Consider the following 18,050-nt stretch of genomic DNA (forward strand, 5'->3'; position numbering starts at 1 on the left):
TAATGGGGAAGGATTATGGTGGCCTGAAACATGGAGAGGTAACAGGATTGAAGAAAAGGGGATGGATTCCTTAGACACTTACGAGCTTAAAAGAACTGGACTTGGTGACTGGTTGGACATGGGGTAAGTAGGAAAAATGAAGAATGACTTCTGAATTCCTGCCTTGGGCAAACAGAAAGGAGAGTTCTTAGGAGAGGGTCAGTTCTGGGCATGGTGAGTTTGAGGTGCCAGTGGGACATCCAAGTGGAGGTGTCCAAGAGGCAGTTGAGTATGCCTGACTGGAGTTTGCAAGATAAGTCTAAACTGGAAATTAAAATGTGTAGTCTGTTGTGCCTTATATGGCAGCCACACGAGTGGATTGATTTGTTGGGCTTGCCCAGGGAGTATGTGTAGAGTAAGAAGAGAAGAGGGCCTAGGACAGAGCCCTGAGAAGCACCTACATTTGAGGTTCTGCAAAGATAATTGAGATGAAGTGTCCACAGTGGTTAATTAATCAGTAGTAGAACGTGGTTTCCCAGAAACCAGGGGAGGAAAGTGTTGAAGGCTGATGACTAATCAAGTAAAATAAGGTCTAAAAAAAATCCACTGGTTTTAGAAACAAGGAAGTGGTTGTAAAGGCAGTTTTAGTGGAGTGGTGGGAGCTGAGGTCGAATTACAGTGAGTTGAGAAGTGGGTGGGAAGGTGAGGAAGTGAAGACTACACTTTTAAGAAGTTTGGCTCTTTAAGAGGCAAAAAGAGAGAAGAAAATAGCTGGAAGGAGAGGCAGGTTTTTATTCAGATGGGAGAAATGCTGTTGGCATGGATCCAGCAAAGAGAAAAAGATAATATTATAGGGAAAAAGAGGTAACAGAGAGTGGCGCCCCTGAAAAAGAATAAGGTAGGGCAGCAGTCCCCAACCTTTTTGGCATCAGGGACCGGTTTGGTGGAAGACAATTTTTCCATGTATGGGGCAGAGGAGAGGATGGTTCAGGCGGTAATGCGAGCGGTGGGGAGCGATGGGGAGCGGCAGATGAAGATTCGCTCCTTTGCCCGCCGCTCACCTCCTGCTGTGCGGCCCGGTTCCTAACAGGCCACGGACTGCTACCGGTCCGCGGCCCGGGGGGTTGGGCACTCCTGAGTAGGGGATCCAAAGCATTAGTGGAGAAGTTCACTTAGAGGGACATTTGCACTGTGACAGAAAGGAGGCATGTGAGATTAGTACATTAGTAGATTTGGTGGCAGGAACTTGAGAGAATTCTTGTATGGTGGTTCCTATTTTTTCTATGGAATAAGGACATGGTATCAGCCAGGGAGAAAGGGACTGGAGATGATCTGCAAGATTTGAGACCAGCAGAGAAGGATTGAAATAGCTGCAGTGGAGAATGGGAGCAAGATAACTGAGGTAGCATACAGCTTTCTGGGCAGTTATGAGCCCTATTGAGGTTGGTGACCATTATTTTGTAGCAGCAGCAGTCTGCATGGTTGTGTGCTATGTATTTTTCCCCCAACAATATTCAGCCATCTACTGGTGGCTGCAGAGAGGTGAATTGAGTTGATGCAGGTTTGAATTTTATCAGGTGGATGAAATGGAAGGACAAAGGACAAGGAAGTTGAGGATCCTGGCAAAAGAGTGGTTGAGATGGTGGATCTTAGACCCTAAACTGTATAGGAGAGAGTAAAAGTGTTATGGGCTGGAGGTCCCAATGAAGTCAGAGAACCCATACCTTGGAAACAGTTGAATGAGAGAGTTATGATGAGAAAGTGGAGTAATGAAGTTTGAGTAGTTTCAAGTGATGACAGGGTCCAGGGTATGGCCATGGTAGCAGGTGGCCAAAGTGGAATACAGAAGACAGCCAAGATGTTGACATGGCCATTGAAATCCCCCCAGATGATGGCAGGACTTGAGGAGGGAAAAGGGAAGAGGATGCTTGTGAGCCAGGTACCAGTAAAGCAGGTTGTTCTGGAGTCTGTAGATGACAGCAAGAGGAGGGGCAAAGGTCAATACAGCTGAATGGCATGACCCTAAAGTAGCAAGGGTTTTTACAAAGAGCAGGTAGAATAGGAACTGAATTGGACTTTGGTGGGGAGACATTAGCCCCTCTCCCAGTCCTGAGATCCCTGGGGTTTAAGAGTATAAGCAGCCTCCTCCAGGGTCGGCTATGCAGAAGTGGCGCCCTGAGGAAGAGCCAGCTTCCGGGGCAGGCTGGAGGTGGGTAGAGTGAGTGTGGAGCCGCTAAGTGTGGAGGAGACTTTGCTGATCAGAAACAAAAGTTTTCCAGGGAAGAGTAAGAAGGTTGGGAAGGGAAGGAAGGACAGGAAATCAGATCAAGGAAGATGAAGCATAGAGCAATGAAGGGGTGAGGAGAACGTGGGCAGAGAGACTCTGGTTGACCTAGAGAATTACATTTTGTGGGGAGGGCATGAAGCCAGGTCTGTGGAGTGGAGCTGGGGGCAGAAGTGAGTCTGGGGAGAGGAAAAGGGGGTCCATGGGTAGAGAATGAGGGTAGGTCTGGGAAGCTGGTGACGGCAGTAGGTTTTGCAGGAAGGAGATGGGGAAAATGGTCTATGGAAACAGGATGGAGGGAATGGTGGCTGGCTGTGGGGAAGAGATGGGGCAGATGGAGTCTGTGAAGAGGATATGAGTGGGGAGCAGAAGGAATTTGTCACTTTCTTCTCTATGAGAAGAAAGTGACAAATTGTGTTGCACTTGGCCCTGAGGTGGAAGTAAAGGCCAGGACACCCTCTTTGGCTGGGCCTGAAGTTGAAAGGAGAATGTTTCTGTCTCTGTCTCTATCTCTTCTCCCTCTCTCTCTGAATGAGGAGCTGAGAGTGAAGAGTCGGGTTGGGAGAAGCCCTCTGTCCCATTGTGCAGGTGGAACCCGCAGGAACAGGAGACAGTGACTGCCTTATCTCCGAGGCCACGTGGGGACAAGGAGCCAGGCTGGCAGCCCATGCCCTGGAGGCTTCTTGCTTTTAGAAATGTGTCTTTTGATTTAGGAGGAAAAAAGCGCTCTGAGAAATTTTATTTAGAAACGAAACCTAGTGACCTTTTGATTTTTAATACCTCTTCTCACTTGTTGCTAAGGACCTCTGGCTTAGTACAAGAGCTGAGGGTTTTGAGATTTCTGTGATTTTCGTTTCCTGGCACGAAGAAGAACCATTTGGCTGCTATAGAAATGATTTATGGATGAGTCCAGATTTATTAATCACCTCTGAAGATGGAGAGGAAATTAAAAACAAAGAGTCCACTCTGGGCTGAAGACAAAGTAGGTTTGTCGTCCTTGCAGAAGACCTTGCCAAGGTTAGAAGGCCACAAACAAACCAATTTGGACCGAGGTTCCTAATCCAGATTTTAATTTCATGTGCTTTGATTTTTTCAGACCATTTTCTCTCCAAGGTAAAATAATAACCATTTTAATTGGCTGCCACTTACAGAGAGTTTCCAATAAGCATGATGGCATACGTATATTTTTCTCTGGCATTCTGGGTGTGCTCTGGTTCTTATGATCAAGCTGGTGAAACTGACTTTTACTGCATGCTGCATGCCATGATCAGTTGACTATAAATTAAATCCTCTTTTCCAAAAGCCATTATCCATTAGTGCTAATTTGTTTGCTTCTCATTTCCACTGATCATTAGAGTCTCTGGTTGTGAGCACCAAATTGGAAATGATTTCTTTGACATTTCAAAAAATTTTCTCTCCTTCTTGAATGCCATTTGGCTGCAGCTAAAGAACAGTATGGTTTGCAGAGGAACAGTTCACTCCAATTACAATTTAACTGACCATTCATGGCACTGAATCCCTGTCCTCAGTGTCCAAAGATGACACCGCTGCTGACATTGCTATTTCCTGTCAGCTGTAAAATGCCTCATAGACTATGCACTGGCCTTCTTGGATGGAGATTCTGCCACTCTGCACACGGCAGCTTTGGGAAGTTGGTAGTTTTATGGACCTACATATCATGAACATTCAGATATAACCGTCTAAACGGGAGCTGGCTGATTTCTTTACTCATTCACCCAGCGAGCATTTATTAAACATCTATTTTGTGCCAGGCATTAGGCAGGCCCTGGGGACATAGAGACAGGGAGGACCAACCCCTGCCCTTGAGGAACTCACACTCTAGTGGGAGGGACGGTGAAGTTTTACAGCATAGCAGGAGAAGAGGTGGCATAAGTGGGACCACAGACCTGAGAACCCCTAGCTGTCTTGGGGAATTAGCCAAAGGGCAAAAAGGAGGCTGGCCATTCCTGATGGCAGAGCAGGGTTGAGATACAAGTGGGCCCTGGAAGGGCCTGGGGAGTTGAGAAATTGGTGTCTGTTGCAACGTGGAAGTGACTGCAGATGAGGCAAGGCTGGGGTCAAGTTTTGAAGGATCTTGTATGCCACATTGAGTTCAGACTTTATCCTGTAGGCCAGAAGGAGAAATTTGGGGGTGAAGAAGGGAGGAAGTGTAGAAGCTTGAGGGAAAGTCTTTGTTTATGTATTTGTTGGGGTTGACAGAGATCGAGCAAGTTTAAGAGGAATCAGAGGAGATAGAGAGATTGAATATAGAGGGGCAGAATCTAGCGCACACCGAAAGGCTGCGTGCCCATGTGGTGAGGTTAAGAATAGAAGGAGAGGACTTCCCTGGTGGCGCAGTGGTTAAGAATCTGCCTGTGCAATGCAGGGGACACGGGTTCAAGCCCGGGTCCAGGAAGATCCCACATTCCACGGAGCAACTAAGCCCATGCGCCACAACTACTGAGCCTGCGCTCTAGAGCCCGTGAGCCACAACTGCTGAAGCCTGCATGCCACAACTACTGAAGCCCACACGCCTAGAGCCAGTGCTCCGCAACAAGAGAAGCCACAGCAATGAGAAGCCCGCGCACAGCAACGAAGACCCAACATAGCTAAAAAAAAAAAAAAAAAAAAAAAAGAATAGAGGGAGAAGGAGTTCCCTGGTGGTCTAGTGGTTAGGATTCCAGGCTTTCACTGCCGTGGCCTGGGGGTTCAATCTCTGGTCGGGGAACTGAGATCCCGCAAACCACGTGGCACAGCCCCCCCCCAAAAAAAATGGAGGGAGAGAAGGGAGTTGCTCCTGATGGGCCCTGTTTTTTTTGTTGTTCTTTTAAAATTTATTTATTTATTTATTTATTTATTTATTTATTTATTTTTGGCTGTGTTGGGTCTTTGTTTCTGTGCGAGGACTTTCTCTAGTTGCAGCGAGCAGGGGCCACTCTTCATCGCGGTGCGCGGGCCTCTCACTATCGTGGCCTCTCTTGGTGCAGAGCACAGGCTCCAGACGCACAGGCTCAGTAGTTGTGGCTCACGGGCCTAGTTGCTCCGCGGCATGTGGGATCTTCCCAGACCAGGGCTCGAACCCGTGTCCCCTGCATTGGCAAGCAGATTCTCAACCACTGCGCCACCAGGGAAGCCCAGGCCCTGTTTTCTCTGTGAAATAGGAAGCAAGGTTATCTGGGCATCCTCCCTGATTCCTCCCCCTTTCATCCTCCACAGTCAGTCACCAGGTCCTGTCGCTCCTTCCTATGTGGCGTTTCTACTTCTCTCCAACCCTAGTGTCATCAGCATCTTTTGCCGAGATTATGGGAACAGCTTCCTAACTGGTGCCCCGCCTCCAGTCTTGCCCCTTTCTGATCACCTTTCTACACTAGAGTCAAGATGCTATTCCTAGAACAAAGTCTTTTCTTGTCACTCTTGACTTAAAGCCCTTGACTTAAAACCCTCACGTTGCCCTCAGGGTAGAGTGCTGACCCTGCAGCAGAGCATCAAGGGCCCCTTGTTCTCTGGCCTCCACCCATTTTCCCAGCCTCGTCTCTTGCCGCTTCCATCCTCATACTGTGCTCCAGCCACTCTGAACAATCCCAGCAATGAAAATAAGAACTAAGCTTTATTGAGGGTTTCCTATATGTTAGGCAGTTTGTTGACCCTTATGAGGGTCATGATACCTTATGAGGTATTATTATCCCCTCTTCTCAGGTAAGAGAACTGAAGCCTGGAGAGGTTAAGTAATTTGCATAAAGTCACACAGCCGAGAGGTGGAAGATCATCCAACTCCAGTGTCTGTGTTCCTAACCACTACGCAACACTGCCTTCCACTCGCAATTCTTTAAATATACCTTACACTCGCACGCTTCTGAGCCTCCACATATTTTATTCCCTCTACCTGGAGTACAGCTTCCTCACCTCTTCACCTGGCTAGCTGCAGATGCCTTTCAGCCTGGATGGCATCTCCTCTGGAAATCTTCCATAACAGCCCGCACCCCAGCTAAGGCTGGGTTAGGTGTCCCTCGCTCACATTCCCAAAGTATCCTGTGCTTGCCCCATCCTAGCGCTTACCACACCATTGGACTTATAATGGTTTATTTACAGGGCTCTATGCTACCCCCAAACTGCATACCCTTTGAGGGAAGGAACTCTGTTTTGTTCTCACAATTATCCCTAGAGGCCTAACCCAAGGATGGGACACACTTGTCTCTCAGTATTTGTTGACTTTCATGTTGAATGGAATCGCTGATAGTAAGGTTGGCAGTGGGGCAGAGGGACTCCTAGTCACGTCGGAGACAATTTACTGAGGATTTACGTACAATGTGACAGGCACTGGAAACCGAAAGATGGGATGGCGGGAGGCAGCAGCCAGGGATGCAGGCTGTCCAAGAGAAGACGTCAGGGTGGAGAGGCATCAGGGAAGAAAGCCTTTTGAGCAGGAGGGATGGTCAGTGATGTTAGTTGTTGCAGCAACAGAACAAGTAAACAAAGGACTAAGATGTCCTCATTGACCTGGACAATTAGGAGGTTATCAGAGACATGGCTGAATGTGCAAGCAAGTGAACGGGGAGTGGAGAGAAGCAGAATTGCAGTGGGTTGAGGAGAGACTGGTCCGTGGAGGATCAGAAAAGAGTGTGTGTAGACTGTTTTTAAGAAGCTTTTCTGTGAAGGGAGAAAACCAGAGAGGTGACTGCAGGGGGACAAGAGGGTGAGGTAAGTGGTTTTTGTTTTCATTTTTGCTTATTTTTTGTTTTACGATAGGCAAGAATTAAGTAAGTTAACAAGAAAAAATGCCTAATTAAAGAGAGCAGTTGAGGATCCAGGGGAAGAGGGAGTAGTGGATGGAGTGGGGGCTCTAAGGAGGCAGGATGGGTGGGTGTAGAGCTCTGGTAAAGGGGTAAAGAAGGAAAAGAGAAGGATGGGTATGGATACCATAACGTGGGAAGAAGGAAGAGACTGTGAGGACGTTTCTGCCTAAGGGCCTATAACTTTTTTGTGAAACCCAAGAGTAGATCTCCTGAGAACAGATGGAAGAGGTGGGAGGGTAAGGAGCTCGGAATTGTAGACTTCCCAGGCTATTCACAAAGTTTAGGCTGTGGACCATGAGTGTGGATGCTGGATTGGATGAAGGTCACCAGAGTCCAGATTTTGTGCCTCTCCTACAAGCCCCAGCAGACCCTGGGATTTACCCCCATGAGAGCGCTTTACACTTTTCAGTAAAATCATCTGGTTCCCTTTCTCTCTACTCCACCAGTTTGTAAGCACCTTTTTTTTTTTTTTAACATCTTTATTGGAGTATAATTGCTTTACAATGGTGTGTTAGTTTCTGCTGTATAACAAAGTGAATCAGCTATACATATACATATATCCCCATATCTCCTCCCTCTTGCGTCTCCCTCCCACCCTCCCTATCCCACCCCTCTAGGTGGTCACAGAGCACCGAGCTGATCTCCCTGTGCTATGCAGCTGCTTCCCACTAGCTATCTATTTTACATTTGGCCACTCCATGCCACTCTCTCACTTCCTTCCGCTTACCCTTCCCCCTCCCCACGTCCTCAAGTCCATTCTCTACATCTGCGTCTTTATTCCTGTCCTGCCCCTAGGTTGTTCAGAACCTTTTTTTTTTTAGATTCCATATATATATATATATATGTGTGTGTGTGTGGGTGTGGGGGTGTGTGTGTGTGTGTGTGTGTGTTAGCATATGGTATTTGTTTTTCTCTTTCTGACTTACTTCACTCTGTGTGACAGTCTCTAGGTCCACCCACCTCACTACAAATAACTCATTTCTTTTTATGGCTGAGTATATACGTGCCACATCTTCTTTATCCTGTCGTCTGTCGATGGACACTTAGGTTGCTTCCATGTCCTGGCTATTGTAAATAGAGCTGCAGTGAACATTGTGGTACGTGACTCTTTTTGAATTATGGTTTTCTCAGGGTTGTAAGCACCTTGAGGGCAAAAAATATATTTGTTATGTTGACCAATGCCAGTCCCAGTGCTTGGCTAGGGGTGGCACCCAGGACATCTGTTTAATTAATTACTGTGTGGGGTTAAGGAAATTAAAAGGCTTATTATGAGCACAGTGTGTTGGATGTCAATTTAAATAACACTTGTTGAATATCCATGATGTGCCAGGGACGATGCTGGCCAAAATTGCGAAGATGGAACAGGTTGTTGCTGAAATTGCCTAGCAGCTCATGGGTAAACAGGAGGACTTGGGTGCAAGAGGGAATGGCAAGTAAATCAGCACTGGGGCAAGGGAGACGGGGAAGGACAGGACGCCTGACCTCAGAGGAAAAGAAATGATTGAGAAACAGTATGAGGACTTTATTTTTTTTTTATGAATTTATTTATTTTTGGCTGTGTTGAGTCTTCATTGCTGTGCACGGGCTTTCTCTAGTTGCGGCGAGCAGGGGCTACTCTTCATTGAGGTGCACGGGCTTCTCATTGCGGTGGCTTCTCTTGTTGCGGAGCATGGGCTCTAGGCGCGTGGGCTTCAGTAGCTGTGGCTTGAGGGCTCTAGAGCGCAGGCTCAGTAGCTGTGGCTCGAGGGCTCTAGAGCACAGGCTCAGCAGTTGTGGCGCACGGGCTTAGTTGCTCCGCGGCATGTGGGATCTTCCCGGACGAGGGCTCGAATCCGTGTCCCCGGCATTGGCAGGCGGATTCTTAACCACTGCGCCACCAGGGAAGTCCCAGCAGTATGAGAACTTTAGAGAATGGTGTGTGAAGCATGGGGAAGCTGGCAGCCTTCCCTTAGTTCCTACTGGAAGCAGTGACATGGGGGGCGGGGTAGGGGGGACAGACTCATATTTCAGGTGTGGCAAAACTTAGATGGAAGACGTTCTTCGGCCTGAATGAAGAAGGGTAATGGGGAACAACTGGAGAGTTTTAAGCAGGGAAATATGCCCGATTTGTATTTTTTAAAGAATCTCACATCACTACCTGGAGAATATAGCCAATATTTTGTAATAACTGTAAATGGAGTGTATCCTTTAAAAATTGTATAGAAAATAAAGCGCATTTTATTTTATTTTTTAATTTTATTTATTTATTTATTTATTTATGGCTGTGTTGGATCTTCGTTTCTGTGCGAGGGCTTTCTCTAGTTGTGGCAAGTGGGGGCCACTCTTCATCGCGGTGCGCGGGCCTCTCACTATCGTGGCCTCTCTTGTTGCGGAGCACAGGCTCCAGACGCGCAGGCTCAGTAATTGTGGCTCACGGGCCCATTTGCTCCGCGGCATGTGGGATCTTCCCAGACCAGGGCTCGAACCCGTGTCCCCTGCATTGGCAGGCAGATTCTCAACCACTGCGCCACCGGGGAAGCCCAGCGCATTTTATTTTAATGATATAAAAAGAAGACTGTCGCATCACTGTGGAGGTTAGGTTGGGGTAAACCCGAAGATCAGTTAGGAGGCCGTTGCAGCGATCCATGTGAGGGATGGGGGTGAACTACAACAGTGGCAGTGGAGATGAAGCTAAATAGACTGATCTGAGGGAGATTTAGGTGGTATAATAGGCAGAACCTGGCAGCAGATTGGATGAGGAAGGCAAGGGAGAGGACTACATCAACATAGCTCTTGAGTGACTGGGAGAGTGGTAACAGTCACTGAAATAGGACCAACATAGGGAAAGGAGCAGGGGTGAGGGCTTGATGAGTTCAGTTTGGGACTTATGGATTTGAAGAGTATGTGAAACCTACCAAGGAAGATGTCTGTGGTCATTTAATCATATTCTCAGCCTGGGAGGGAGGCCCAGGCTGAAAATATGGATTTGGGAGTCATAAAGCCTACAAATGTAAAATGAACTCTTGAAAGTGGTACATTTCTCCCCTTTTCCCAGTTTTCTTTCCTTAATTCTTTTTAAAACTGTACTTATTAGGTTTTAGGGTTTTTTTTTTATCAATCATCATCAAATCTTATTTTGAAGAAAAGTTGAGATTAAAATAAATATGTGGCTGTAGTCTCTTGATTAAACATGGCTGCCCCCCTGTATTTCCCCCTACCTCTCAAAACCTTGCTGACTTAACACTAAAGAAATATAAAAGGTATTAAGTTACAAAAGCTCAGAGAAGGGGGTAACAGCAGATGAAAGTCAACAGATATATGGAAGTAGAAGGCAGGTGGGGGAGTGTTACCTGGCTTGAAACATCCTAAGAAGTTACAAACCAGCTGCCAACCAGGGGAGATTACCAACAAGAAGCAAATCAGTTCACCCAGTTTAATCTCCAAGACGCTTAATGCCTTGGAAGCATGAGTTACTCCAGAGGTCAGCAACGAGGTACAGGGCTAAACATGAGGGCTTGGCTGGAGTCTGTGTACAGAGCACTTTGCTGCGGCCCCAGAGCTCCGCTCTCAAAAACCAAACGACTACTCTAAACTCTCTTGCTGCATAAAGAGGAGCTCTGGAGGCCTCCATACTCAGGGACTTCAGGCAGGGTTTGAAGGGCAGGGATGAGATACAGGGTGGAAAACTGAGGGATGGAGGGAAGATTTACACACTACATGGTGGCAGCCCTAGTCCCTCCCCCACCCCACCCCCAGGATGCCAGCAGCCAGGCACTTAGCACCCCTACCCTCTCATCCTCCCTGGGAAAGTAGAAAACTCTTCTCCAGAGGCCCTGAGAACCCCAGGTGGAGGAAAAAAAAAAAAAAACCTCCACTGACTGACATTTGTGAGTTTCTCAATGAAAAGTCTAGTTGTTGCCTGTTAAAGAAATTTTCAAAAACTGAAGGACACATCACGGAAGGCTTAGTATAATAAGTGAAAAAGACCTGCACCAAGGCATATCATCATACAATTTCAGAAAAGGTTTTCAAAGCATCAAGAGTGAAAAAACAAGCCACAGACAAAGGCACAGAAATCAGAATGATGTCAGATTTCTCAACAGCAACCCTGGGATGCTCAATCGAGGGAAGCTTGTTCTAACCTGGAATTACACACCCAACCAATCTGACATGAGGTCAGAATACTCTCAGATTTTCAAGGACACAGAAAAAAATTCATTTCTTAGGAAGCTACTGGAGAATGTGCTTCAACAAAATGAGAGAGTAAACCAAGGAGGATGAGGTGGATCCAGGAAATAGGGCAATAGACAGAGAACACAGGCAAAAGAAAATCCCAGGACAACATTTGTACGCCAGGCTTAGCAAGCAGCCAGTCCAAACTGGAGCAGAAAGACAGAGGTCCTTGGGACAGAGTTCTCCAGGGAGAAGATGGGACTGATCAGTTAGGGGTTGAACACTCAGAAAGATCATTGCTATGTGTTTGGAATATCTGGAAGAAAACAACTCTAGTACTTAGAAAACTAAACAGTTGAAAAAAGAAACAATTATGGGGGCTTCCCTGGTGGCGCAGTGGTTGAGAATCTGCCTGCTAATGCAGGGGATACGGGTTCGAGCCCTGGTCTGGGAAGATCCCACATGCTGCGTAACAACTAGGCCCGTGAGCCACAACTACTGAGCCTGCGCGTCTGGAGCCTGTGCTCTGCAACAAGAGAGGCCGCGATAGTGAGAGGCCCGCGCACCGCGATGAAGAGTGGCCCCCGCTTGCCACAACTAGAGAAAGCCCTCGCACAGAAACGAAGACCCAACACAGCCAAAAATTAATTAATTAATTAATTAATTAATTTAAAAAATAAAATAAAATAAAGCTTCTTAAAAAAAAAAAGAAAGAAACAATTATGAACTCCAGGTAAAACCAACTTGTAAGAGAAGGAAAACGTAATAGTAGTTTACAGCTTGAATGAACAGTGTTTATTTACTTGGTCAATAATGTAAACACTATTGATTTAACTATAAATTGTGGAAAACTATATTGTGAGAATGAGGGGAGAAAAATGGGGGTTAGAGTGGTCAAGAGAGCTAATTCCTCAGAATTAGAAATAAATAGTGCCTAAAATTGACGAATCAACTAATAGTAATGTATTAGTTTGCTAGGGCTGCCATGACAAAGTGGCACAGACCAGGTGGCTTAAACAACAGAAATTTATTATCTCACAGTTCTGTACCTCTGATAAAGGTGTCCAAGATCAAGGTGTCACAGGATTGGTTTCTTCTGAGGCCTCTCTCCTTTGCTTGCAGATGGCTGCCTTCTGGTATCTTCAGATGGCCTTCCCTCTTTATGTGTCCCTGTCCTAATCTCCATTTATAAGGATACCAGTTATGTTGGATTAGGGCCCACCCTGATGACTTCATTTTAACTTAATTACCTCTTTAAAGACCCTATCTCTAAATAGAGTCACATTCTGAGGCACTGGGGATTAGGGCTTGAACATATGGATTTGTTGAATCCAGCCCATAGCAAGTAGTATAAACTCATTATTTGGACAAATAGAAGTAACTCCAGAAGAAATAGCCAAAAGAGTTGAAAGTGGTTGCCTCTGGAGTGAGACTGGAGGATGGAAAAGGGGGAGGCAGGTACTATTTAACTCTTTTACTTTGTCAGGTGGGCAGTGGGGCCTTGAACCCAGTCTGACTCTAAATCTCATGCTCTTCCCCACTACTATGAGATTTGGAGCTCCTCCAGGCCAGGGCAGTGCAGTGCGCCTCTTCACACCTCCCTCAGCACCTTGCACAGTGCTTTACTACATATATATGACTTACAGCTGTATCACTATGACTTTAAAGCTGCCATTTGTCAGTTTTCTTTTCCTGTTTAAAAAAAAAAAAAGCTGATGGGGAAGACAGATCCAAGGAAACCTCGAGGGGCCATAATATGGAGCATCCAGCTGAAAGTTTCCCACCCTTGGTGTTCTAGAATCGTTGGGTGCATCTCTGATAGCACTTTGAGTTTTGATCCTAGAAACAAACGGTCCATCCACGGCAGGGGAGGAGCACAGGCTGCTTTCCTGCTGTTGGTGGTCTATCAACCCCTCCTTCCTGGGGTCTAGAACAGCCACTCATCCCCATTTTCTTGAGTCCAGTTTGGCTGTTAAAGGTGGCCATGGCCTCTGTAAGTTATTCTCAGACTTAGGGCTATAATGTCATTCACAATGATTGATGCCTGATACCATGAGGGGTTTTGGTCATTTTTGTGTTTCGGTTGATCCACAGTTATTCACCTGGCTGTTAAGGCTGACAGGATATTGTGGTTGGCTCCATCCCTGAGGCTACGTGGACGCCCTTCCTGGGAGCACATACCCGGTGTCCTCTGGGGAGCAGTGGAGGTTGGTGTGTATGTCTGTCTTAGCATGCCTCAATTGCTTCCTGATAAAATTCTGAGAGTCGGGCCCCATCAATATCTCAAATACATGTGAGGAAACGTTAATTTAGAATCAATTTTAAGATGTTTCAGACTGTAAAGTCCTTTTAACTATATCTCTGGCGAAGATGTAGAAGCACTTTATGGGACTGTAAATTTCATGTTGAACAGTCTTCGTGAAATACACATCTCCCCTACACACAAGCTGTTTTCTCCATATCAATCATGGCCCTGCAAGTAATGTTTCACAAATATTCTGTAAATCACAGAAAACCCCATGATAATGTGAAGTATGACTTTCACTTGTCTGTTAGACAAAAGAATCACACATGCCTCTCTCCCATCAGCACTAACATTTGTTATGGATAATAACACTTTCAATCACAACTATTTTTGGAAAACGGGTTTATTTTAAACCTTCCCTCCCCCACTGAAAACACTCTTCCAAGGACACAGACTCCTACAAACCACAGCCCATTAATCTGACTATGGAATGAGAACTTTTTCTTCCCACTAACTTTGTTTAAAAGTTGTTTTTAAGAGAGTTAGTCTAAAGGCCACAGGTACAAGATTAAGGAGCATTTTACCTTGGCTGATTGGCGTAAGAGGGGGCTGGGTCTCTAAAGGCCCAGGCTCTGATGCTGTGTGAGGTGAGGGCTAAGAGAGGCCGTGGTTTTAGGCAGCATCTGCATATCACCTGGAGCCTGTGGTCCTTTTAGCTGCGGGCACCAGCAGAGAAGCCAAAGAGCTAAAGATTTATACTGTATATTCTTAATTCCATGACAACACGGCTGGATCCTCCCTGTTCAAGTAGCAGGTGACCAGTCCTAGAGGTGTATTTTGAACGTCACTACACCCGTGAGGGTGACAGAGGCTCACCCTGCCTCCAGACGATTGCTGGAAAAGCAAAACTCACAGAGTAACTACAGGCTTTGCATGGTTCTGAGTACTTTGGTAACCTGTCTGTTTTCCCTCCTCCGTAGCCAACTTCAGGACTCACTGATCATGACTTCTGTAAAGGAGCAGGCAGCAATTAGCCGGCTCTTGAGTTTTTTACAGGATTGGACAATGCTGGCAAAGTCGCAAGGAGTCACATCCTCAACAATTTCATTGAAACCAACCAAGGCAAGACTGCCCCTGAGGCTGGAACAGGAGTTTTTCCCAGGGAGCCAGCTTGTTCCTGGTCCGCTTGACCACCTGGCTTAGACTCACGTATCCTTTGCTGAACAGGAAAACAATAGGCAATCTTCAAAGAGAAAAGGAACAAAGATTGTCGAGGGAGCTTCTCCTGACTCTCTCTCAGATTTTAGAACAGGACATCTAGTGATCAAAATACCATCCCTGAAGTCAAGAACTCCCTCAACATCCCTGTCTTCCCAATCTATAAATATATCTCAATTCTCACTGCTAACCTCTCTTGCTCCCATCAGAGTTGAAGTGGGTGTTCCCTGTCTAGGACTAATACTCTGTCTGTGTTGCGCTTGAATCCCCTCCCATCTCCCCAAGGACTTTATTCGTTCTCTCCTATAGCCTTCACTTTTGCCTCATTACCAGCTTTTTCATCAGCATTTATGTATGCTCAAATCTCTTCCACCTTAAAATTTTAATTCAATCCTTGTCTGGAACCTATATTCCACCTTGCTTCTGCCCTTCGTGCTGAAGCCTGTTGAAAAGGCTGTTGACCTTCCCCGCCTCCCTTTCTCCTACACCCACTGCAGCCTGACTTCTGTCCCCTCCACTCTACTGACGCAGGTCTTCCAAGGTTACCAATGCTTTTCTAATTGTGAAACCCAGTGACCACATCCTCAGACCTTATACGTGACCTCTCAGTGGCATTTGTCAGCCAACCATTCCCACTTCTCACAACATTCTTCCCTGAAACTAATGTAATGTTTATGTCAATTTTACCTCAAAAAAAAAAGAGAGAGAGAAGGAAAGCAAAAAGAAGCACATATAGACCATATCACCACACACACACACACACACACACACACTCACACACACACACTGTCACACACTTCCTGTGGTTTCTGATACCAGTTCTCTTGGTTTTCTCCTTTCTTTCTGTCCATCCTGCTCCTCTTCAGCCATGCCTTAAATGTTGGTGTTTGCTGGACTCCAGCCACAGCCCTCTTTTCTGCTTGCTCTCAGCTTCTCCCTAAGTGATCTAGCCACTGTCAGGATGTCAACACCACTCCAGTTTGAGGACTCTCAGATGTGTACCCCACCCACATTCCTCTGGAATCTGAGTTCCATACCTGTTAACCCAACTGCCACCTCCACTTGTCTCCCACAGACTCTCACGTTTCTGGCTTGGGAAACTAGGCGAATGGGACATCATTACGTGGGAAGAGAATACAAGGAAAGGAGTGAGTCTGGGGGTAGATAAGTTTGATTTGGGACATGTTGCGTTTGAGGTGCCTGTGCTCAGGAGCCCCAGAAGCAGACTTGGGGCTGAAGACAGATTTGGTGCCCATCATGGTGATAGTTTGAGTCGTGGGTGGATTTCAGGATATTCCTGCTCTGTATGCCCGTAGCACTCCATGGATTCATCTCAGACCCTTTTCTTATGTATTTTTCTCGCTGCCTGAACCCTCTCCCCTTCCCTAAACCTCCTCTTTATTTAACTAATTCCTACTCCATTATTCGGGTCTCAATCCAAGCATCACTTTCTCAGGAAGCCCTTTTCAGAGCCCCAGACTAGCTTAGGTTCCCCTGTTAAATATACTCATGGCACTTCCTCTATTTTAATAGTCATAACATCTTGTTATTACCTGCTTAATATCTCACTTCCCCCACTGGATTGTAAGCTCTACAAGGGCAGGAATTACATCTGTTCTACTCCTCTCTGTATTTCTAACACCTAACACATGCCTGGCACATAATGGGTACTTAATACATGTTTGTTGAACAAGGGAATGAATGAATCAGAGACTCTGAAGCTAAGCAGAACTAAAGGCTTAGGTAAACACAGCTCTCTCTTCTTATAGTTAATCATAGATAAAATTATTAATTAGACTCAGGCCTTGAACACAGTCTGACGGGAATCCACTGAATACATCTCTAGGTTACCCCCAATATTCTCAGACATTAGTGTGCATAAAAGAGGTTTAAAATGCAGATAACCAATCTGCCTCCCCACCCCACCACCAGGTTTTGATTTAGTAGATTAAGGGTGGGTCCCTGGACTCTTTATTTTTCTTTTCATTTTTTTTTTATTAATTTATTTATTTTATTGTTTTTTTTATTGGAATAAAATTGCTTTACAATGTTGTGTTAGTTTCTGCTGTACAGTGAAGTGAATCAGCTATATGTATAGCTATATCCCCTCCCTCTTGGACCTCCCTCCCACGCCCCCCCCCATCCCACCCATCTAGGTCATCACAGAACACTGAGCTGAGCTCCCTGTGCTGTACAGCAGGTTCCCACTAGCTATCTGGGTTTTTTGTTTGTTTTGTTTTGGCTGCATTGGGTCTTCGTTGCTGTGCACGGGCTTTCTCTAGTTGTGGCGAGTGGGGCTACTCTTCATTGCAGTGTGCAGACTTCTCCTTGCGGTGGCTTCTCCTGCTGCAGAGCACAGGCTCTAGGCATGCGGGCTCAGTAGTTGTGGCTCGTAGGCTCTAGAGCGCAGGCTCAGTAATTGTGGCGCACTGGCTTAGTTGCTCCGCGGCATGTGGGATCTTCCCAGACCAGGGCTCAAACCCATGTCCCATGCATTGGCAGGCGGATTCTTAACCATTGTGCCACCAGGGAAGCCCTAGCTATCTGTTTTACACATGGTAGTGTATTTATGTCAAACCTAATCTCCCAGTTCGTCCCACCCTCCCCTCCCCCCTCTGTGTCCTCATATCCGTTCTCTATATCTACGTCTCTCTTCCTGCCCTACAAATAGGTTCATCTGTACCATTTTTCTAGATTCCACATATATGCATTAATATACAGTATTTGTTTTTCTCTTTCTGACTTACTTCACTCTGTATGACAGACTCTAGGTCCATCCACATCTCTACAAATGACCCAATCTTGTTCCTTTTTATGGCTAAGTAATATTCCATTGTATATATGTACCACATCTTCTTTATCCATTCATCTATCATTGGACATTTAGGTTGTTTCCATGTCCTGGCTATTGTAAATAGTGCTGCAATGAACATTGGGGTACATGTATCCTTTTGAATTATGGTTTTCTCAGGGTATACACCCAGTAGTGCGATTGCTGGATCATATGGTAGTTCTATTTTTAGTTTTTTAAGGAACCTCCATACTGTTCTCCATAGTGGCTGTATCAATTTAGATTCCCTCCAACAGTGCAAAAGTGTTCCCTTTTCTCCACACCCTCTCCAGCATTTATTGTTTGTAGATTTTTGATGATGGCCATTCTGACCAGTGTGAGGTGATACCTCATTGTAGTTTTAATTTGCATTTCTCTAATAATTAGTGATGTTGAGCATCTTTTCATGTGCCTCTTGGCCATCTGTATGTCAGGACTCTTTCGTTTTCAAAAGAGCCCTGGGTTGACTCTGATGCCAGTGGTCCACAAGTGGTGCTTTGAAAAACATCAGGATCTACAATCTGGCTTTGTCCCCATAACTCATGACAC

General features: G+C 45.9%; 1 protein-coding gene across 1 annotated transcript in view; it reads left to right on the forward strand.

The window, feature by feature from the left end:
* Window positions 1–18,050, forward strand: part of ARMH1 (armadillo like helical domain containing 1) — a 48,816-nt gene that overhangs the window by 2,204 nt on the left and 28,562 nt on the right. Inside the window, 4 exon segments of the mRNA XM_036858484.1 lie at window positions 13,303–13,415; window positions 14,434–14,513; window positions 14,516–14,595; window positions 14,598–14,662. Coding sequence (XP_036714379.1) covers window positions 14,456–14,513; window positions 14,516–14,595; window positions 14,598–14,662 — 203 coding nt within the window. The 5' untranslated portion in view covers window positions 13,303–13,415; window positions 14,434–14,455.

Source organism: Balaenoptera musculus, chromosome 1 (genome assembly GCF_009873245.2).
Source record: "Balaenoptera musculus isolate JJ_BM4_2016_0621 chromosome 1, mBalMus1.pri.v3, whole genome shotgun sequence".
In the NCBI taxonomy this organism is placed as follows: domain Eukaryota; kingdom Metazoa; phylum Chordata; class Mammalia; order Artiodactyla; family Balaenopteridae; genus Balaenoptera; species Balaenoptera musculus.